Source organism: Calonectris borealis, chromosome 2 (genome assembly GCF_964195595.1).
Source record: "Calonectris borealis chromosome 2, bCalBor7.hap1.2, whole genome shotgun sequence".
Classification (NCBI taxonomy): domain Eukaryota; kingdom Metazoa; phylum Chordata; class Aves; order Procellariiformes; family Procellariidae; genus Calonectris; species Calonectris borealis.
The window spans coordinates 160,708,441-160,731,209 of record NC_134313.1 but is presented as its reverse complement, the minus strand read 5'-3'; the positions used below and the strand labels follow the sequence as shown (position 1 = coordinate 160,731,209).

At 35.6% G+C, this 22,769-nt stretch overlaps 1 protein-coding gene across 1 annotated transcript in view; it reads right to left on the bottom strand.

Annotated features, from left to right (window-relative positions):
* The window catches only part of PTPRN2 (protein tyrosine phosphatase receptor type N2), a 674,564-nt gene that overhangs the window by 364,189 nt on the left and 287,606 nt on the right, over positions 1 to 22,769 (bottom strand). Inside the window, exon 11 of the mRNA XM_075144119.1 lies at positions 8,965 to 9,044. Within this exon, the coding sequence (XP_075000220.1) occupies positions 8,965 to 9,044 (80 nt within the window). The remainder of the gene's footprint in view (positions 1 to 8,964; positions 9,045 to 22,769) is intronic.

Below are 22,769 nucleotides of genomic sequence, written 5' to 3'. Positions count from 1 at the left end.
CCTCACTATTACAACACATTTAGTTATATTACCAGAGGGCTCTTTAAAAAAGTCGACTTTAAAATCACTATTAACCTTTAAACCATGACATAACTAACTTTAATAGAGGTCTTATTTTTACCTGTCTTCATAGGCCTGCCTATAGATTTCAGAAAAAGCAACTAACAGAAACCCATGAGTAGCAGCAAATCAATCTTTGCAGCTATGTATTTTTCTAAGTGTTAATTCTGCTCTTTCCATTGACCCTTTGATAGAACTGTCTGGTTCAGGTATCAACTATTGTATTCTAAAATATTAACATATATACTACACCAATGGTGTGCTTATCTTTATTTTAGTTTAATACCAACCTGATGGTTTTCTATGAATGGGTGTTTAATAAGAGGCATCAGAATGTAATATGAACCATCACTGCTTTAATTAAAGAACATTGGCTACATAATGCTACTTAGCTCTTGTTTTTCTCCCCAATTCTATAAAATGATTAACTAGCTTTAGAGTTTCCAATAGTTAAGAAGCTTGATTTAGAGGTTTATGCTGGAATAGATTACATAATTTTATAAGGTGAACAGAAGGAAGTTCTGAAATTTCTTGTTACAACAGAAAGTGGTTTTAAAACAAAAAGATTTCGCTCTGAAGTTAGATACCTCACAGTTATTCTTAGAGGACAGAGATGTATGTTAAAAAAAATCCAACCTTACTAATCACAGCAATGAATATCACAATTAGAAGGAAGTCACTGGAGAAGAGTCATAGCCAAAGATGTTTGCTATTCTTCAGGATTGAGGCACATTTACCGAATGGTAGAACCCATCACAACTGCTAAAACTCATTCCATTTTTGAACAGGAGAACAAGGTGGGAAGGAAATACCATTTCAAAAATCCATTAATCATTGTATCAGACATTTGGTAGTGCAGGAGACAGTTCAGATTCTGAATAATACTTCAAAAATATAATGACATCCTTTATTCAGCAATGGAAGGAATTGAGGAAAATACTTCAGATAAATTTGACGATACAGTAGGTGAAAGGGAATTGATCTACTACAGAGGGGTCAAGAGGTGAAAAAGGACAACATGAACTAAGGAGGCTTGAGTAGAAGAAATCAGGATTTGCACCAAAAAACTTAAGAGAGCTAGCAACAGAAAAAGAGCTGTCAAACTTTTATGTTTCATATTATAGACCAAAGATTTGTAATTCTTCTTAAACCAGGGCAACAGCAAGTGAAATCAGATGGACCTCACACAGCCTTCTGGCTATATTGTTCAAAGATTTTGACAGAGAAGCTGTCAGTTCACTTCAAAGATGAAATTCAAATTATTCATAGATACACTCTTTGTTGTTGTCTCAGAGAGAAAGTCATCTAATTGCATGGTCTATAAAAATCTAGATAGAGGGAAGGAATTCAGCGATAGACTTTCATCTTGTTCTGTTCACTTCATCACAGCTGAATTATGAATCTGACAATGACTGGCCAATGAATACTTTCAAAACAACCATTATTGCTCGTGGTTGTGGGGTAGAAAAAGAAAACCAAGACCGTATGCCAGCATAGACATGCTGGTGACTGAAGCAACAGGGTTCATCTTTCTGAGATTTTTCACAAGACGTGCAAAGCTTATGCCAAAAATCAACAAGACAACCAAGGCTGGTTATAGCCTTTTTTCTATAGAAAGAACAAGGACTTCTTAGAGAAGTGGAAGACTTTTTGTCCAGAAATTGAAGTTTCCTGGTTCTGATGATATAAAACTCATATCTCCTGCACTGATGGTCACCATGAAAGAGATGTTGCCACTAGCAAAACAACACAACCGACATTGCCAAGTTTCATTGTGTCAGCAGCAGAAGCAGTACAAGGAATAATAAATTCCTAGATTACACTCAGTTCAGTGAAATATATTATGCAAAGAGCTTTTAACAATTAACCAACAAAGGCCAGACAGTGCTTGATCACTAGCTGAGATAACCAGAGAGAAAAAATCACGGTATTCTGAACTCAATATATTAAATGACATTTCCCAGGCTTTGTTCAAATTCTTCCATAAGACCATAATGCTCATAAGACATGAGTCAGTCATATCAATTATTCTAAATATGCTTTTAACTAAATACATGGATAGCTAAATAAAACTTTGCATAATCTTATTCTTTCAGTTGATGATTTATTCCTCATTGTTCTGTTGTTCCTCCTCCTAGTCTCCCTTCTCTACATTTATACATTCTTTACATAAACACATTAGATGTAGCTTTATTATGTGAAAATACAGAGTTATATTATATGAAGGTAAATCTGAAGACAGCTCTCTCTCTTTTGTTCTCCTGAGAATCTCCTAGAAAACTTTCCTTGCTAATACTGGATAATAGTATAGAGTTACCATGTTTCTGTCAACAATGTTGGTATGGTCAACACTTATTGGCTAGAGAGCAGATTGAGACTCTGCAGCGTTCCTAGAAATGAACAGTCAATCTAAGCTGTGTACCAGATCCTCATCAATTGATTCTCTAATGTTGAGTAAATTATCTTCCTTCTGTGCCTCATTTTGCCAAATTTCAGACTGTGAAATTAAGAGGTGTGCAAGCTTTATAGAGATATTTCATAAATGTGATTTTTATTATATGTATTTCTATTATGCAGTAAACCGGAAAATAACCCCCTTTGACCAATAAAAAGAGGACTACATTTCATGACTAGAATGAATACAAGAGAGTAGTCATATATATCATCTGCAATATTTTAGACTTCCATCTGATTTGCTAAAAGTTAAAATGTGTGTTTGAATTATACTGAAGTCTAATACGAACAATTGCTGCAAACAGCTAAAAATTGCATCTGAGCATTATAGCTTTAACTGATCATTCGTACTTTCATAGTTAGGTCTTCTAAATTATATTCATAACGGATATTTGTAGCACTGAATTTATAAGGAAATCAAAATATGTTCATGTCAGAGTCTCAGCCCTTTTTAATATGGCCCAGATTGGATGTCTGACAAAACTGCAATTCTGCCTAATGTGCTTAAGAAATGGGAGCAATAAACGTATTTCTGCAGTGACTGTGTAAGGCAGGTTCCTCACCAGTATTTCCAAAGTTGAAGAAGAACCTGGAATCATTTTTTCTAATGCAGGTGGGATGTTTCACTGTCTGACATGGCTTTGAAATTTAAATATCTTGGTTGTTCTTCAGAAAATTCTGTGTTTCAAGCCTGCTAACTATCCAAGGTCATTAAAGGTTTGTAGGGTGTGATGGGAACTAAAAGCCTTTGAAATTAGACCCCTGATTTAGATACTTAAGCCTACATATTTAGAAGAGTAAGATTTGATGCCTATAAATACAGCTCAGACCTGCCTAGCAAAAGAAACATATCAGAGCAGAATAAGGCATAAATACCTTCTTCACCAACTGAATCCAGGATCACGAATATGACCGGCCATTTAGTCATCCTAATTAAGATTAAAACTATGATATCTTGGACCACTCCAAACCAATCAGATACCATCAGCTTAAATCACTAGACAGGGTAAGTTAACTCTAAGGGTTTTAAAGTACTCTCTTCATCTCAAAAGGACTGTTTAATGCTAAAAGCTAAGGATCATGTTTAGTCTGTTTAGAGCTGCTGATTTTAGCAGAAATATTCAGTTTCAATGTCAAAAAGTTCTATTGCAATATTTGTTGCCATGAATATTTCATCACAGCTGGGACGCAACCAAAATTTGTAGGTGTCAAATCTCAAAATCTGTAATTTTTTACAAATTTAAATATTTGCAGTTGTTTAAAACTGCTAAGGAATTCTATATGCATTATTTTATCTATTGCAATACTTTTGAGGCAGTATCTTTAATCAAATTAGCTTGTTATACAGTTAAATTTTAATGATAATATAGTATTTTTGCATTTGTGGGTTTTTTCCAGCAGAATTAATTTTGCAATGCGTTTTTTGCAGAATTAGAAAGCTAGCAGAGAAATAATTTTTAGACAGGAAAGTTATATGATTCAACACCCTACTCTCTAAGTCATGATTTATGCTCCCTATCAAACCATGCACATTGTGAAAATGTAGGTTTCACCAGCAGGGCAACAGGAAAGTTAAAAAACCCTGACAAACAAAAACCAAAACCCAAAACCAAAACAATAGCTTAGTTAAAATTTAGGTGAATTAGAAAAAATGAAAAATTTTCTTGATATTCTAATATATCTTCAAAATTCATATTTTAAAAAATGAAATCAAGATTTCTGACTTGCCATAATGGTGTATATCACAATATATCTCAGTCACAAGAACAGGCACACAAGATCTATTAATTTTCTAATATCTGGTTATGCATTGCCTTTTGCTGTGCTACCTGTCCCCTATAACTAATATGTCTACATTATGCATAGATCTCTTTGCTCTTTTGTCCTCATTTTTTGCAACACCTGAAGCGTTGCATTTTAATACAATACCAAAAAAATGTAAGCATGATTCTAACCAGTGAAAGGCTGCAGCTACACAAAAGGAAATGCTCTTACTTCATTTCAGCAATGCCGAGTGTCTGTGCACAAGACTCTTGTCTCCTACATCTTTTTCATGTGTGCGGTATATAGGTTATCATTACAGCCATGTGATGCTAAAATTCTATGTTTGGGAACTTCATAAAATTCCTAATTTAATTTCCTAAAGAAATTTCCTTTTCTAATTATCATTGTTACTTTACATGTCTTTGTATAAACAGTGGGATTCTGGAGTACCTATAAAGTTGTATGAAATCAAACTGATTGCTCATTACTATACTGACTATATTGCAATTTTATATAAATAGAGTTATCTTACTGATAATTGTTCTCTGCTAGACTTCTCCTAACCTTTAAACTGAAGAGAAATGAAATCCACATTCATTTGTCTAAATGATGTCATGTGCCAAGTGTAATTACTTCTAGAGCAGGTCATCTATGTCTAGAGAAAGTTTATTTCTTCAAAATGTTGAGATGAAATTACACTGCACCATTGAGCCTGACTTATTAAACAGAAATAAGCCAAAGGACAGCTACTTGATGCAAGATATGTTCTATGTTATGAACGTCAAAGTATGTGACGCTGGCAAAACATTGGCTGTCCTTCTGCTCTCTAGTCAAAGAGCAAATAAAGGTATTGTTAAAGTGAGAAAGCAAGCTATACACAATTTTAAATTACTTTGTTGTCAACTTTCCCATATAATTATGTAGCCCTAGAAACTGCAAAAAAAAAGTAATCAAAAATTGGAACAGTGGATTACTAGAAAACAAGTTTTATCAACAAGAACGTGGCTGAAGGATTTTAGAGAGCTTTATCTCTCCTCAAGCTGCGTTTCATGCACACCAAGAAGAATGGATCTCAAACTCCAAGAAAACATAGGAGACAATTTTTATTATCATACTTCCACATCTCTATTTTTTAGTAGGTATTCTAAGCCATTCATCTGTTTGCATAGTTGCTAAAGAGTCCCATGCCTTCTCCAAGCTGCACGTTTGTCAAATTCCCCAGGGGAGGAGGGAAAACTTTAAATATAGGTTCCCTATATTTAGACCTAAATAATGTAAGGAAAGTTTATCCATTTTGGTTACAAAAATATATACGACATGAATAATAAGATCAAACTGCTGCACAGAAACTGTTTCTGCGGATATCGGTGAGGCATGCGTGTACATAACAGCTGCAGAAATAGATTCCTTTTGCAAATCTGGATAATTTACATTCCCATAATTACTATGGCATCTGATTACCTCAGTTTCTAAATTTGTTTTATTTCTAAGGATGTGACGGACAGTGAAATTCTTCTGTCAGTTTGGTCTATTCATTTTCTGTAAACAAGATCTGCTTTCAGGGTTCCTGGATGGATGTCAAGTTACCTAACAGCAGTGCACCATGGAGTAACGCATTTACCTGTGTCTGCCCTGGAAGTATGCATTGATTTATTCTGCTCTGGTTTCCTTTGGTAAATTAAGTTTTTGGAATGCTTTTCTTCAAAACACTGTTGACTTTTAAAATTCCTGATCACAACTAAAGCCTGAAAAAACTTCTTATGTAAGTATATACCGCTGTTGATCTTTTAACTGAATTTATTTTTGGCTTTAGAGATCTGCAAGTAAGAAGTTTGCTTAAAATAAATGAACTGATTAGCGAGTACATTGACAAGCTACTGCAACCTTATTTATTAGTTAGAAAAGAAAAATGTGATACTTTTTTAATTTAAAATATTTGACGGCTGGATAGAATTGTGAGCGGTATTTTGTAATAGGCAAACACAAGGTTTAGTTATAACAATACAATGGCCATGGTGACATACCCAGAGGAGTGGATGTAAGACTCCTACAAACCTTTTTCTGCAGCCATCAAATCCTGAAAATTTTAATGTACTAAACAAACAGAAGTTAGGAAATGCCTGGGATATTAATATATAGAGTAGATAAAATTACAATATAAAAGATTAATTTAAGCTAGTGAATCTGTAGAACTTCCTCTGGGGTGACATTTTTTTGTCCCCAGAACCTCCCTACTTTGTCAGCAATATTTAAGTTAAGGAAGTTGAAAACAACTACTTTGATCCCACTGGTAAGAAAAAAAACCCCAATGTTACTACTTAGTTTTGCTGAAATAAACTAGTCACAGCACTTACACATTTCAGAGTAACTTGCTAGGAACAGGCCAAGGCACATCAGGAACCTCCTGAACTCGGCAAGGTTTCTATGGATTTGCTAAATTTCAGCGTATGTCTATTCCATGAACTTGTAAATTTTTGAACACATGTAATCTTCATTATCCACAACAGGTGTGGCTACAAACTACATTCTGATTTATTTTGAACCTTCCTTCTCCCAGTTTCATCTGTTCTTGCATTGTTAGAGCCACTGCACAATCCCATCCACATTCACTGTGCTATTCTGGACTTGACAGACCTTTCTCATACCATACTCATCTTTTTTTTCCAAAATAAAGATTCCTGCCTTTTTTCACCATTTGTTATATGGAAGATATTCCATACTTATAGTCATGCCTTCTGCCTTTCTGTGAATCTCTCCATTTCAACAAGAGTTTCCAACCTCTCTGAGGTATGAGAAGCAGAACTGTACATTGTATTTAAATACAGGCAAGGGATAGATTTATGCAAGAACAAATTATATTGTTCTGTTTTCTATTCCTTTCCAAATAATTCTTAAAAACACTTTCCTTGTTCAACTGATAATGGAGACTGAACTGTTATTTTCATTATATCACCTATTACTATACTAAGTTCTTACGCCAGACCAGTAATGGTCTATTTAGACTTATAACTTCATGTGCAAAGCTATTTTTTTTTCTCCAGATGCACTTTTTTTCACTAATTTACAATGAATTTCATCTGCCATTTTAAGTGCAGTCACTCAGTCTGATAAGGTTTTTGTACATTTCTAAGACCAACTTTCACTTTTAATACTGTGAATAATTTAGTACTATTAACAAGCTTTCTCATCACACTGCTCACCCTCTTTTCCAGCTCATTTGTAAGTATGTTGAATGCCACAGTCCCAGCAGAGATCCTTGCACTTTTCTGCTATCTTTAGCCTTTGAGAAAACTAATAATTTATTCCTAATCTCTGGTTCTTGCCTCTTAACCAATTACTGATCCACCATTTTCATGTCCCATATTCCACATTCTAAGAAACAATTAGTTTCCTTAGAAACTTCTAGTGAAAGACCTTGTCAAAAGTCTTTGGCAACCCAGGCAGGCTCTACCAGCTGCATCATGTTTGTTGATCCCTTCGGAGAGATTCAACAGGTTTACAAGGCAGGGCATTGCTATAAAGCCATATTAATTTTTCCGAGGTAAATCATACACATTCAAGTGTCCCATAATTCAATAATTACTTTATTGTAATTTCCTAATTTTGACAGTACACATCTATGGTTGTTTGGTATGTTAAACCCTTAAGAAAAATGGTATCCCATTTACTACTCTCTAACCACCAGTTAACAAGAAAGCTTAAAGTGAAAGGTTTCACACCACTGATAGTGCTTAACCTTTTTTGTTCTTAAGCTCCTTAAAACTCAGAGTGGATACAATATGGTGTTGGTGACTGCTACATGTTCATTTGACTGTTTTTCATAATCTCTTTTACAGACACTTTGAGATAAATCCTCCAATGGGTCCTGCAAAGAAAAGTTCTGGCATGGGAACTACCCCAGTTCCTTCCGTTGCTAAATCATCCACGGTGAAGCAAAAGGAGAAGTTAATGAACCGGTTTGGGCTCCCAGTGTTTACCTAAATGAACTTTTGTTTTTATTTTCAAGCAAAATTGCAACTTGTTTATTCATAATTGTTAAAACCTATCAATTGGGTAATTTGGAAGCAAATCAGCTATCAATTCAGTTACTTTGCAGAAATGATTTCTTGCAGTCAACAACTCCATAATACAGTTAGTAGCCAAGTTGACAAGAAGCCAACAGGAGTCCTTGGAACAGTGGTACTTATTTAGAAGCAGCTTAGCTCCAGAAATACAATGTTTATTCCCAAGATTAACTTGTCCCTGAAATTGCCTAAACAGCACAACAACAAATGTATATTTCTATCATCTTTTCATCCAGAAATTAAAACTAATCTGTAATAGCATTTTTGTTCCCTGGAAAAAAGTATCAGAAAAGCGAAGGTATTACATCCTCATTTACAAATAACCAATCTGTTTTTATGAGTTCCTGACAACACTGAAGAGTTTTTCACCATGCTAGACCTTGACTACAAGTCTATTTAATCCATTTCCTTGACAAACAGGAAAGTCTGAGGCAGTTTTAATTGACTCAGAGATGTTACACTTCAATTTCCCATACGTGCCACTCACCTCTTTACTGTCTCCCTCTTTAAATGTCAGTCTTCCTGGGAGAATGGGATGTCTCTCTGCTGTTTGTAGTGCTACTGCCCGCTAAATGGGCGTGTGGCAGGTCAAAGTTTGGGAATGGAGGACAAGGACTCTTACCTGCCTCTTTGGCAACATCTGCAGTTGAAATGTTTTGGAGGTTTGAGTGCACTCTGAAGGTCACAGCTGGTCCCAGCACGCTGGAAGAGATTATTAAAAAACGTAAGATTCATAATCAAGAGACATGGCATAATATTGCTTATCAAAATAGGTTTTTAAGGAGAAACTATTAAGACACCATTTAGCCCTCTTCCTTTTGCTTCATTAGCTACATCTGCATACATTTTTATACCTCTTGTGGTTTCTTGCGTGTATCTTGGGCCAGCCTGAAAGAATTTCAATGACATTAACTAAACTTCAGAACACTCCTGTAAATACTATTCCTATTATGAAAATGGCAAAATGGAGGCACCAAAATTGTTATTCTCCCAAGTACAGCATAAATCATCACTAGAAATCAGCATCCAAAGAAGACTACATGAAATTTCAAATTTTATATGCCTAACATCAATACAAGCTTAGTCCTGTGGTCATGACTGGAAGTCGGAGGGACAATAAAGAAACTCAGAATATTTGTCTTGATCATATTCTGCAAGAACATGTGTGGAGAAAAGATTTTGGACATAACTGATCCAATGGCTGATTTTGACCAGAAAGATACCACAAAGTATTTATCTTTTAACAACAGAGGTAATCACCTCTTTGAATAACTTATGAAGGGAAATGGTTGCCTCTGTGGTGACCTTTCTGGGTGTAGTCTGATAGCCCTTTATGGCACTAAAATCTATAAGGTATTTACAGAGGAAGGTACTGATTAGCTAGATGAAGAACGGCAGAGTAAAGTATTTAGGGTTTCACAAAAATTTTTCATTCTGCATTTTTAAAGAAAAATAAATTTGTATATGTAATATTGCACGCATTCTCCACCCATCCCAATAATATCCAACTTACATGCACATCTGATGAAAAGAATAAAGAAATTTCAGTTCTGATATCCTTAAAACCATACTAAAGTACATATATATGAAAAAAATAAGAAAAACACACACACACAAATATAGTAAATGTATTTTTGAAGAAAATTTCCAGGTAACAAGAGACTGTAGAAAGTGTAATAATTTACAGAGGAGCAGAGCGCAAGGGCTCAGCAAAGACGAAAATTGGCACTGGTATAAAAGTTAACTTACGTACTATGTAGTATGTGAGTTCCTAAGTTTTTATTATTCACAGTACAATGGGAAGAATTACATTTATACTATGAGTAACAACCCTGCCTCAATGGTGAAGTACGTTGGCTGGAACCATACATGTAACGTGCTTTGACCTCCTATAGCTGTGGCTTATGAGAGAATGAAGTCTGAAAAATTGCTGCATAAAAGAAATAACTTGAAAAATATTTTTGTTGCAGGGCTTGAAATGAAGTGTTAAATTATTATTCTCTTACTAACCTGTTAATATTTTGCATTCATACAGTGGAGAGCACTTAATGAAGTGTGCTTAATTGCATCCCATATATCCTCGATAGAAATACCTTTAAACTTTCTCCATTTCAGGAAGAAAAAACCTGTTATTATCCATAAGACTTTGCTTCGAGGTCACAAAGGGAAGCAGAGTAAGACTAAGAAGCATCCTTTCAATCTTTTACTAGCAAAATATGCATTGTGCACATTTTATTCTGGAGTTAATAAGAACTATCATTAATCAATCATTTTTCTCTAAATACTCTTCGGGAGGGAGAGGAGAAAAAGAAAACAGAGAGATTTTATTGCTAAAGGACATTCCAGATGCCAAGTTATTAATGTACAAGAAATGTATTTTAATAATGTTAGGTAATTGTAAAGCATTTATCAGCATCATTTAAATAATATTTTAGTTTGTAATACTCAACAATTGCAAAGTATATCTTATTTGAGATAACTGCTTTACAAAAATTCAGGCCATTCCCCGATTCTGTCACTAACGCTGAGATAATCAACCATAAAAGGCACCTGGGAGTTTCATGATACCATACTCTGAATATAACTAATCTTGCACTGTCCTTCTTTCTGTGTTGCCAGCGTAAGAGAAATGATGATTCCCCTCTGGCTGCTCAGACGTTTACAGCGTAATTAGCAGTCTGCTTTAAATAAAAGCAGGCACCAACCCAGTATATAGTTGTGCCATGACAAAGATGTGGTGAAAAAAATAACTTTACATGTGCCACCCAAATCTACACGGCATAGTCCATTATAGCTGAGAACCTGGAATCAACGCAAACTTTCAAGCACGGTGTGGTTACACTTCGGCTTTACCAGCAAAGACATAAAAAGTTTCCTCCCCTCCTTCCCTTGCCTGAGTTTTTTGCTTCTGCCTCTGGCCCAGAGCTCACTCCCCTCTCAGCTCTCCTCCTGCCCCACTCCCTGCAGCTACGCACTTCATGGCATCATTAAATCCATACAGATTAAAACCGGATCATTTCAATGATCCAGGCTGGGCAGTGAGAGGCAGGGATTTCAGAGGAGTGAAGCCTGGCAGGGACCATCGCACTATTCTCTAATGACTCCACCTGGGTAATCCAGGAACACAACAGGATCCGAGTCGTGCCCGTGTGTATGCATTGCCACAAGCACTGTCATTTCTCCTCGCCGCTGATGAGAAAAAGTAGGGGAATAAAGAGGAAGAAACAGAGTGGGAAAAAAATGCCTTATGCAAGTGGGATGATATTTGGGTTGACACCATTCTTTTGCAGGAAAGAAGAAATCTCAGAATCATTTAAAATACCCACTGATATATTGCTATATTGGATATTGTTTTTCTCTACTGTAGCAATTGAATGCTTGAACGTAAGGAATCACCTGAGCACCACATAAGCACAGCTTCACTAGGAATATTTACAGAACACAGAAAATAAAGCAGCTCTTGTCACAACTTTTTGCACATTGGTATTCTGCTGTTTATTTAAAAGGAAACAAAAGACCTTGAGATTACTTGGTCAAAATTGCATTTCTGCTCGATGTTTTGGGAACTGACTGCTTCAGGAGCTCATAAAATGAGATTTTTCTCATGGGGGGCTTCTGGCAAAAGCACTCAATAAATAAACATTTCAATAACAATAGATGCTCTTTGGGGAATTCCTCACTGTTGGAGGAATTATGCGTTGGACGAGAACATTTAAACAAAACCAGTAATTATTTGACTGCAAAATATTTTTTAAAAGACTTTTTCACAAGAGGGCAACCAGCCTGAGAAAAGGTTCTAAGATGTATAAAATGCACCCCTGATACTTCCTAACCAGGAACTTTAAATTAGATAGATAAGACTGCTTTTCCGTGCGGCTGTCAAACCCTCTGAAGCCTAGCTAATATTAATGGCAATTGTCTTTACATCACTCTAAATACGGAGGCTCACTGAAGTGCACATGATTGTTTATGACCTGATGGATTGCAAACAAACCATTCCCACAGATCAGGGAGGGTGCTGCCGTTAGCAGAGGCATCCCTCCCGGCTGGCAGGTTACATCAGCCAGCACTCAGCCAGCTGTGTAGGCAAAAGCAATCAGAAATGTAAGCCACAATGTCCAGGCTGAAACGTAACCCACATCTAAGACACGCATCTGCTGCAACCGAGATTAAAAATGTTAGGTAGTAGTGTTTTTAATCTAGAAAGACAAATTTTATATCAGATTTCTTGTTTATTTTTTCCCCCCAAGCTGTATGCTACTACAATTACACCTATGTAAATTTGTAGTTGAATCTTGTGACATAAGTGAACTTACACCCACCTAAATAAGAGAAGATTGTGAGTTTTAGAAGGCGTCTGGACTATACTATTATAATAGCAATTATCATTTTTTTCTAACACTTTGTTACGATGGTTTTTTGAATAAAGGTAGGCAGGTCTGGCTTCAAGGCTAATAAACAGTGACTTCTCCCCACGCAAAATGTAATGTCTGTTGCAATGACCTGCTAAATTTATTACTTGAAATTTACTGACTAATTACCCCCTCTGTTGGCTGTCACAACTTCTGCTTTTTTTTTAATTTCAATAATGTTGCCTTCAGCCATAATAGGTTTTTTTTAACAAAGACATTCAAAGCATATTGCAAATTGTCACCCTTATGTGCTGTTGTCTTGTATTCTGTTTACTAGAGATGAAATAATTACAGTGTTTATACCAAAATGACTTGAAGGTTGATTGCTGATTTAATAATATCCCCTCCCCTTGGGTTTATATTTCCCATCTGAAGGTGGGAGGGTGCACAACATGCACAGAAACAAACAATATTCTTTGCGTAAAATAAAAGTATTTCCTTTCATTAATTGTTTTACTGACTAATAACATTCTTATTATATTTTGCCTGTCAACAAATGAATGATCTGAATAAACAGAGCTGGAGAATGATCAATGTGGCAAGGTCCATATCACTTTCCAGCCGTAGGTTATAATTATATTTATGAATGACAGGATTTAAATCTCCATAAATTATGTACCAAGCTTTGCATGCTTGTTCTTCTCCCTCATGTGTGTATACTTTAGTATTACAATATCATACAGAAGGTTTACTGTGAAATACAGTCACAGTCTATCATACCCCCTAGTGGAAAAGGATTTGAGAAACAAGTGCCAACATGGTTATGTGTATTCTTGAAGATGAGACACAGAGCTGATGCCAGATGGAAATGAGTTGAAGTTGCACCGCGTTTAAAAAAAAAAACAGGCAGAGTGCAATTTCTCAAGATTGGAGGAAGATGAGGAGATTAGGATTGGATATTTCCAACATTAAACATTCTCTTAATGACCCTATTTCGTAAAACAGAGCTTGTCTTAATAAAGCTTAGATTTGAAATTAGAGTCACTACTTGTCTATATGTTCATTTCAAAATCCTTTAATCTCTGGAGGTTAAGAAAAGCAATTAGTAACGCTCCAGAGGATTGTGCAAAGTAAATTTTATAGCAGCGAAGGTAATTGTCTCAGGAACTGTTTGGTGGGCTTGAACTAATGACTTGCAATGTGTACACATTTCTGTGCTTACTATGTTCAGGAATTTGAAGCATAAGTCCATTGTTTATACTGCACTGAAGCCTCCTTTTCACCTTCTCAATTTTGGAAAAATTAAAATGCTCGTACTGCTGTAAATGTGTTATATATTTTTTATATATAGGTATATAAACATATTTATGTCTAATCAAATTAATGGGAAAAAGCACACGACTAAAAAAGGCATTTTTGTAAAACAGTATGTTTATATGTCATGATTTACAGAGCGAAGCAAAGGCAGACAATTGCAGCTGGTCATTGACATGTAATACGTAAATAGATTAAGAAGTGTACACTGGCTATTTTGTTCCCCTTCTGTTACTCAGACCAGCTGTAAATCCATTGACCAATTGATTCAGGTTTCACCAACATTTTTGACCAGAAACGTTGACCAAAATTTATTTTGTGAAGCATTGCATCACACTCTATTTATATTACATAAGCAGGTACCTGACTAAACTTCGAAGATTCAGGAAATCTGTGAAGGATGTATTGTGCTGACCTATTACAAAAGAACTTCCCTGAACTGTTGAGCAGAGAATATCGATCATCACCCACACTTAATACTAAAAAAGCGCCCATCTTTCACTCTTCAATATCTTTACTGTTCAAAGATTTCCTTCATTTTGCACCTGAACTAAACAAATGTCAATGTACAGCTGTATGTATTCTCACATTTCTATTGACATGTATGTACTCACAGCCCGTGATCAATTAAAAAATCTTTTCCTGTTTTAGCAAATTGAGATTCTTGAGCCCTTCTCTAGAAACTCTTAACATGCTTCTTAAATTGCAGAATGACACACAGTGTTCCACAGCATGCTGCAATACAGCTGAAAATATGTTATCTATTCATATTTATATCCTTTACATACACTAAGCATGAACTGTTTGCAACACTGTCTACAAAAATGTGGTCCTGTACTAAACATATAGCTAGCATTAGAAAGAGTAAGTTAAAGATTTGTTGTACTAACATCACACCTTATGTCTGACAATGACCAGATCCTAAAGATGAAAAAGCAAAATCCCTGCTAAGGGAAAGACATTAATTGCAGCGCTCACCAGGTAGTGGTTGATTTTCCATCACCACTTGCATTTCATTAGAGTAGTTTACACCATGCAGCTGGGTGAGGTGTAACAGATAGAACACAAAGATCAGATAGATTGACAGTTTCAGAGCAATCACATCTTGCAAATGTAACTACATGGAAACAAAACTTAGGTCCGGATTTGATGGTTGTAGCTCAGACTTACCTCTGCAAGCTACATCTACAACCTTCATAAATCAGGTAAATATTTGGACACCTTGTAGTGCCCTCTTCTCTCCCCCTGAAACGATCAGTGCTGCAGAGTGACTTCATGGAGCATCGTTTCAGGGAGCGAGAAGAGGGCACTACAAGGTGTCCAAATAATGAAATGTATTCTGACTGACACACTACTGTCATTAGAATAATTTCAAGAGTAAAGTCACAGAAGAAGGATGGCTGGTCCAGAAAGGGATGCTTTCCAACAACAACAGCCCATGTTTGGTGGATCTCTGATACAAACCAATACTAAATTATGGACTTTTAATTATTTTACATTAATCATTAATTTTATATTAATCATTTAATCTCTATCAATCAAAATTGTGTTAAGTACACTGATACTAATTTACAGTGCAAAAGACAATGAAAAAGTATTTTAAAGATTTTGCAACTCGCTTCATCTCAGGCGAAGATTATTTTGCTAAGCCTACAATTTAAATGATTTAAAAAACAGACAACGCTCAATTTAGAGATTGATGCTACACTCAGTTTGTCCTATTTTTATTCTTCACAAAATGCAACTTCTGATGATTACTCAATATCTATGAATAATTTGCAGAGTTTTAAAATAATTTTTCTATTAATCTGTCACAAGCCATGAAACTTGACATTTTCACCACGCTGAGTACTTGAAAGTTGCCAGCTATGCCTGCCATGCAAATAAGGTTCTTAATTACAGTATTTAAAAGAACAAACCATACAAGTGCTATAATTTTTTACAGCAAAGGAGTGTTTGGACCCTGAGAGAGTGGGAAAATGGTCTCAAAATACTGCTTATATGTACAGTGATTTTTCTTTCATTCCCCAAAGATTAAGTTAAAGGATAAAAACGTTATTTCATTAAAAAAAAAAAAAAAAAGATAATTGTATTCTATTTATATTTCCATTCTTCTTCTTTATACCTTTTAGTAGTCTGCCTGGTACACAAACAGCAGACAGTTTTAGTTTTTAGCCAGTAAGCATTCAATGCATTTTACTGACTTCAGATCCACTTATCCTCTGCACACCTGTGTTGTTAATAGAGTCTGTTGAAATCACGTGTAAAATTTGTCTACTGGGATGATAGTCACCTCATGCCCAATTTGCACAAGTGACTTCTAATAATTAATGAAGAGCATGACTCCTGTGTTAGGACTTTTGCAGAGGTAAAGGTTCAGCATGCTCATAGCTTTGATAGGAGCCAGGTAGGACACAAATTTCTTTGACGAGGATTAGACAGCACAACCAAAGACCAAAAAACCCAAACTTTGCTACCGCCTCAATTCAAAAAGCTACAAAACTCTGAGTGCTACAACCACAGCCCTTCTGCTTGCCCTCTTAAGAACCTGTTGGCTTCTCCTTTAACTCTGAGGAGACCAACTAGAAGATCTGTTCTTGAGCTTCCCCTGCCAGCTGTGCGGGAGAGACATTTGCTTTGCAAAGAGGGCACTGGAAGTGGGAATTTATTCAGTCGCAGCTACAGATGTATATTTGCTCCAACTGCCTTTATGGCTCCTAAGGAATACAAACCCTTCCACAGGTAGGTCGTGGTGCAGCTTGTAGGCCTGGATATGCAATATTTACTCGCTAGGGTATAAAAAAATGTGCAGAAGAATTATTTATCTTTTTCAGCTGGGTTAACTGGTTTGCAATATTCATGCAATCCATCCATCCCTCCATCCAGGTGACAAAGAGAGAGAAAAAAAGTGTGTGTTTGTGTACGTAGGAGAATCAGGAAGCCAAGGGCAGGAGGATCAAGAAAGACATAGACATAAGATTAATTTTCTATATTTCTTATAAAGGACTATTCTTTTAAACAAATCTCTACATGATAATCTTTTTCCATTTCCAATACTAGTTATTCTATTTGTGGACCAAGCTTTAGTTCAAGAGTGAGAATCACAGTTCTCTGTTTCTATTCTCATATCTGTCACCAAGTTCTGTATCATCTTAGGGAAAATCAAGCAAACTGTCTTGAGTTTCAATTTACCCATCTGTAGAACGGAAATGATTACCTGTTAATAATATGTGAAATGTTACATAAATTAAATGCAATGTCACACATTGAGTGACTTGCTTGAAACAAAGGAGTATGTCCTGCCTACCCTATAATGTTATGAACTTTAATTTTATTAAAAAGGGAATATGATGGCATTCTCAGTCATACAGAGGGATGAGTAGTAGAGAAATATGAAGTTAAAAATGGATAGATAAACTTCAGAAGCTCACTTATCTGTAAAACCCTTCTCTTGAGCAGGGACCCTATGAGTACATGGAAATGTATCTATAACACTGGATTTTGTTCTGCTTTTGATTACAATGGTGCAAATCCTCTGATTTAATGAAATAAAACGTTGTAATGGAAAGCCAAACTTCGTACATTTTTATTTATAAGAGTCTCCCTAGATTTTTATGGTCTTTCTCTTTTGTCACCTAGAATTCATAAAATGCTTCAGGCCAAAATCCTTCTTGTTATTTTAATGTATTTTTGTATTTTTCTAGCAGGAAAGTTACAGTGGAGAAGGCAAAATGATCTTGGTTATATGCACATTTATTAAACAAAAGCACACAAAATATATTATACCTCAGGGGAAAAAGCCACAAGACTAATGTAATGCTAAGGTTGAGAAATCACTCATTTTTAAGTAAAGGAATGCATAGTTGAAACTTCCACCATATTTTTGTTTCCTTAGCCTCATTTCTTTAAAAATTGATGCATCTTTATATTATAAATTAGTTGTCAAATAAGACAACATGTACCAGAAAACACAATGTAATTTCTTATAAAAGCCTGCATGCAATGAGTTACAGCAGTACATTTTTTAGACAATTTGTTTTCCACACTCATTAAATCTGTGGAAGAAGTCAAGTTTGAATAAAAGTGGTTCCATTATTTCTGAGTTATGCTTTTATAACATTTTAAACAAGATTATGCCAAATAGCCTTAGTCTGACAAATATTGTTCAACTTTTTTGAAAGGTATATCTTTTTTTTGAGACCAAGAATAGCACAGTTCAAATTGAAATGAAAATGTTGCTTAATTTCTGGACTAAATAAATGCAATGGAAATAAAAATTCAATCTATTGCTAGTTTATAGTACAGCACCATAAGGAGAGCAAGATGGACTACATGTTTTTCCATAAGGACAATATGAGAACATTCCTCTCAGTAATTCTAAATGGCATAGATGGCAGAATCTAGAATCTGCCAATCTAGAAAAAACTTTGCAAGAATATTAATCCACAGGTGTTCAATATACAACACAAGAAAAGATTAATCACACTGAATCAAGGAGAAAGGAATCATGGAGAATCGGTACAGTAGAGGGAAGTTTGCAGATACAAACCTAACAAGACACTGTGCTGCCTGTCCCACTACTGCTCAGTGGTTAAATAATCCTCCCTCACACTATCCTGCCTCTCAAGCTACCAATAATTTCCTGAGATGTTCACATTTAGAGCATACATATACCACATGTCATAATCCATCAGCATGATGAAGTGAAAATACCAAGTACTGTTCCAGTGTTTAGGTTCCGGATGACTGAATATGATTAACTGGCTGATTGAGTTTTTCAGGTGTTAGAAAAATAACATGACAAACAATGAACAAAACCTATATAGCATGATTAGGACACTACAGCCAATGCACATGTTCATAATAGGTGAGGGTGGGAGCTCCACTCATCAGTCTGCCTGCCCAACACTTCCGATTTGAACGCATTTAAAGCTTCTCCAAACTTTCACCACTTGTTTTGATTTTCAGACATCTTCCTCAGTTCAAGTTCTTTTCACTGGGATGGTTGGCTGGCTTTTCAAATTGCATTTATTCCAGCCCAACCATTTCAGCCCTTCCTAAGAACAAGGATAATGATAGGTATTGTTCAGTCGTGTAAGGCTTTTTCTTTAAAAAGTAGGTGGAAAGTGTCTTTAACCCCACCACTTGAAAACAGAGATTTGAAGTATGGCAAGAATGTGCTTGTAGCTGTCCTTATGATAAACCTTCCAAATTCATGCTTTCGTTAGATCACTGGTTGCACAAAAATATGTAAAAACCATAGTTGATAGTAAGAACACGCTACAGTATAACTGGAAAAATCAATCTTGACTTACTTCATATCTAGATATGCAGTCTTTCTTGTCAAAGTGTTTTTTCAATAGGATCCCTGACATCCAAGGATGAATGGTGGTCAAGCAGTAGAGAAGACCAATATTTCAGAGGCCTCAACTTCATTTCTATCAGACTTCAGGAAGTATGTTGCAAATAAGGTATGGAACTATAAAGATAGGTCCTACTATAAAGGTCCTACTGTTACTCTGAATTCTGCTGGTACCATCCAGTTCTGCCTCAGATTCAGATTCAAACTTACTTCAATTGAAGCCAAGACATTTCAGGCGATTTTTTTTACAGACCAAGTAACACTGTCTAAACTGAGAGCTGACTTCTGGGACCGCTGAACACTCAGAATGGTAATTGAAGCCAATGGGATCTCTGTCTCAGTAGGTGAAGTTCTTTACAGAAGAGGCTGAATAAGTGTTGTGGTTTAACCTGGCAGGCAGCCAAACACCACACGGCCACTTGCTCACTCCCCCCTTCCACAGTGGGATGGGGGAGAGAATCCAAAAAAAAAGTTAAATTTGTGAATTGAGGTAAAGACCATTTAATAGAGCAAAAAAGGAATGGAAAATAATAATAATAATAATAATAATAATAGTAATAATGGTAGAATAGATAAAATGTGTGATGCAGAATGCAATTGCTCACCACCCGCCGACCGATAACTAAGCAGCGATCTCTACTTCCTGGACCATGCCTCCTATTTATATACTGAGCATGACGTCATAGGGTCATGGAATGGTATGGAATACCCTGTTGGCCAGTTGTGTTAGCTGTCCTGGCTGTGCTTCCGCCCAGCTTCTTGTGCACCTGGCAGAGCATGGGAAGATGAAAAGTCCTTGACTAGGAGGGCACTTAGCAACAACTAAAAACATCAGTGTGTTATCAACGTTCTTCTAATACTAAATCCAAAACACAGCACTAGGAAGAAATTTAACTCTATCCCAACCGAAACCAGGACAATAAGCTATACTCTGAGACATCAGACTGGACACTTCATATTAGCAAATGTTTTGACATTAATCTCTTCATGCATAACTCCAGCTCTGTATGGTCCTAATAATATCTCATATCTCATGTGAGTTAAGTGTATCAATTCATGTTTGTCAAGCATTTTGATAGTGTAGTGAAGAGCACCATAGGAAAAAAACAAAACAAAACAAAACAAGAAGAAATGGGTTTTCTGACCTCAAAGCAGGATTTGAATAATGTGCAATAAATAGATCCTGAAACCACACATTGAAGAATAAGAATAAACTGAAACATTGAAGAGCTGCTCATTAACTGAGCATTTCATTTCCTGCATATGGAATAAGACAGAAGTCTGTAGTAAAATACACAGATGTGATCAAATATTTTGAGACTATATCATAATTAGTCTTTATTGAAAGATTGATATTTTCGGTCAGCTGAACAACAACAAAAAAATATTAAAATAATGGCTTGAGTTCAGTCCAAAATAAATTTTTTGTTTATTCTTATCACCAAAATAAAAACATTTTCCTTATAAGCCAAACTTAGCTAAATTTTGAAACCAGTCATTACTTTTAATTTAAAAATGATAGTATTTTATTTTCAAAATGTCAAACCACACTGCTGTGGCTGCTACAAATTTTGAAAGATATTCTTCAGTTGAAGCCTCCATACATTTTCCATACATACCTTCCATTCATACCTGAATTTTCATTTTTCATATAGTAAACAATCCAAGTAAAACACTGTGGGTAGGGACAGCGGTCAGGTGAAAGCCAAACAACCAACCCAAGGCCTGGGAGTTTGAGCTTTAAACTCTGAAAGATCAGTGATTTGGTCTTTTAATTTAACTTTGGATGTACAATATAGATGCAACCAACCATACATGATAAAGGAATATTGGTTAGTTTTATGGCTTTGCAATCCAGGACATTATATTAGATAACCAGAATCAGCTTTTTCAACTTGAAAAATCTATTTATATCAGCATTTGAAATTTAGCAGTATCCTGTTCATCCTCAATATTATATTTATAGATTATATGCTTATATAGGCAATTACTGTTACACTTCAAAACAGCAGCAGCAAACAGAGATTAATGTCATTTTATGGAATGAATATAGAGTGCTCTGCTACAGGTTTTCCACGGAAAAATTAGATATGGAAATGGGCATGCTTGTTGGTCAAGTTATCACATCTCCTGAAAGGACAGTTCTTTGAGTACTGAGTTTAGGTATGATGCCCATTAAGATGAACGGGTGGAGGAAGCCAAAGCAGTAGAAAAAAATGGGGAAAAAAGAGACCCCTAGAGCGAGAGATCTTCAACGGCAGTAGGGAAAATCATATAAGGCTAAAAAAAGAAATAAGAAGGAAAAGAAAAAAATCAGTGCTACTGCAGCATCCATCACAGAATGTAATATTCAGCTGAAAATCTTACTCTTAACTGGAGGCTGAGAACAGTAGGATATGCAGTCTGAAATACTATGAAATCAAAATAATCTGTTTTCTTTCCACACAAAGGTATTCAGCTAAGCTTAGAGCTGAAAACCTGCCTTAGCAATGTTCTCAGCAAATACCCTACGTATGAGAACATTAAATAAAAATTCAGAAATAATTCGTATTCTCATCAGAAACCAAATAAGTCATGTATGTTCTAATTCAATGGCTTTGACTATAGATTCTGAGTGTCCTTTTCACTACCCTCACAGTTTAGCTTACAAATTTTAGTATTTTTATTATATTTGGATGTTTCTTGATAATCTCTAGTGTTTGTAAGTTTAGTCTATAATGTGTGAAGAACTGTAATTACATGAAGAAGGTCAATGTTGCAGATTGCAGAGTGGTAAAATTATTATTCTTTTTAAAATAAATACAAACCCTCCTAACAAAACTACCCATTTTACTTCAGTCCATGATACCAGTCCAACAATCAATCACCAGGGGCATTGGACACCCATAATTAGATTATAAAATCATAACTATAGTCATTTTACGTCTGCTTGCATAATTACATCAGCATGCTAATATCCTTTTAATGGTCTCTAATGATGTAATAAGAAATAATGGAATTTATTTGACAGCTACATAACCATTAACAAAACATATTAAGCATAACTATTACTTCCATAAAGATTCAGGCTGTATCCAAAAGTGACAGCTAACATGTTGGATCTTTTCTTCAATGTTGAAATATTTCTAATTATGAATTCCCCAAATCTATTCCCACTCATCTGCTTCACAGGGCGAGCAAAGTTTATGTCAATGCAAACTTGACAACAAAGCAACCACAGAAGTGGACTGAATGGTCTGGGAGCCAAGCCTGAGGCTATACTGTGAATTGCAGGCCTTCGGTAAAAGTTGGCAGGATTGTGAAGGAGAGAAGATAAGATAAGCTGATTACTACCATGCATCAACTAATCAAGAACTAACACAGGAATGGGTAGGAATCCATGGCAAAAGCAATTGTTCA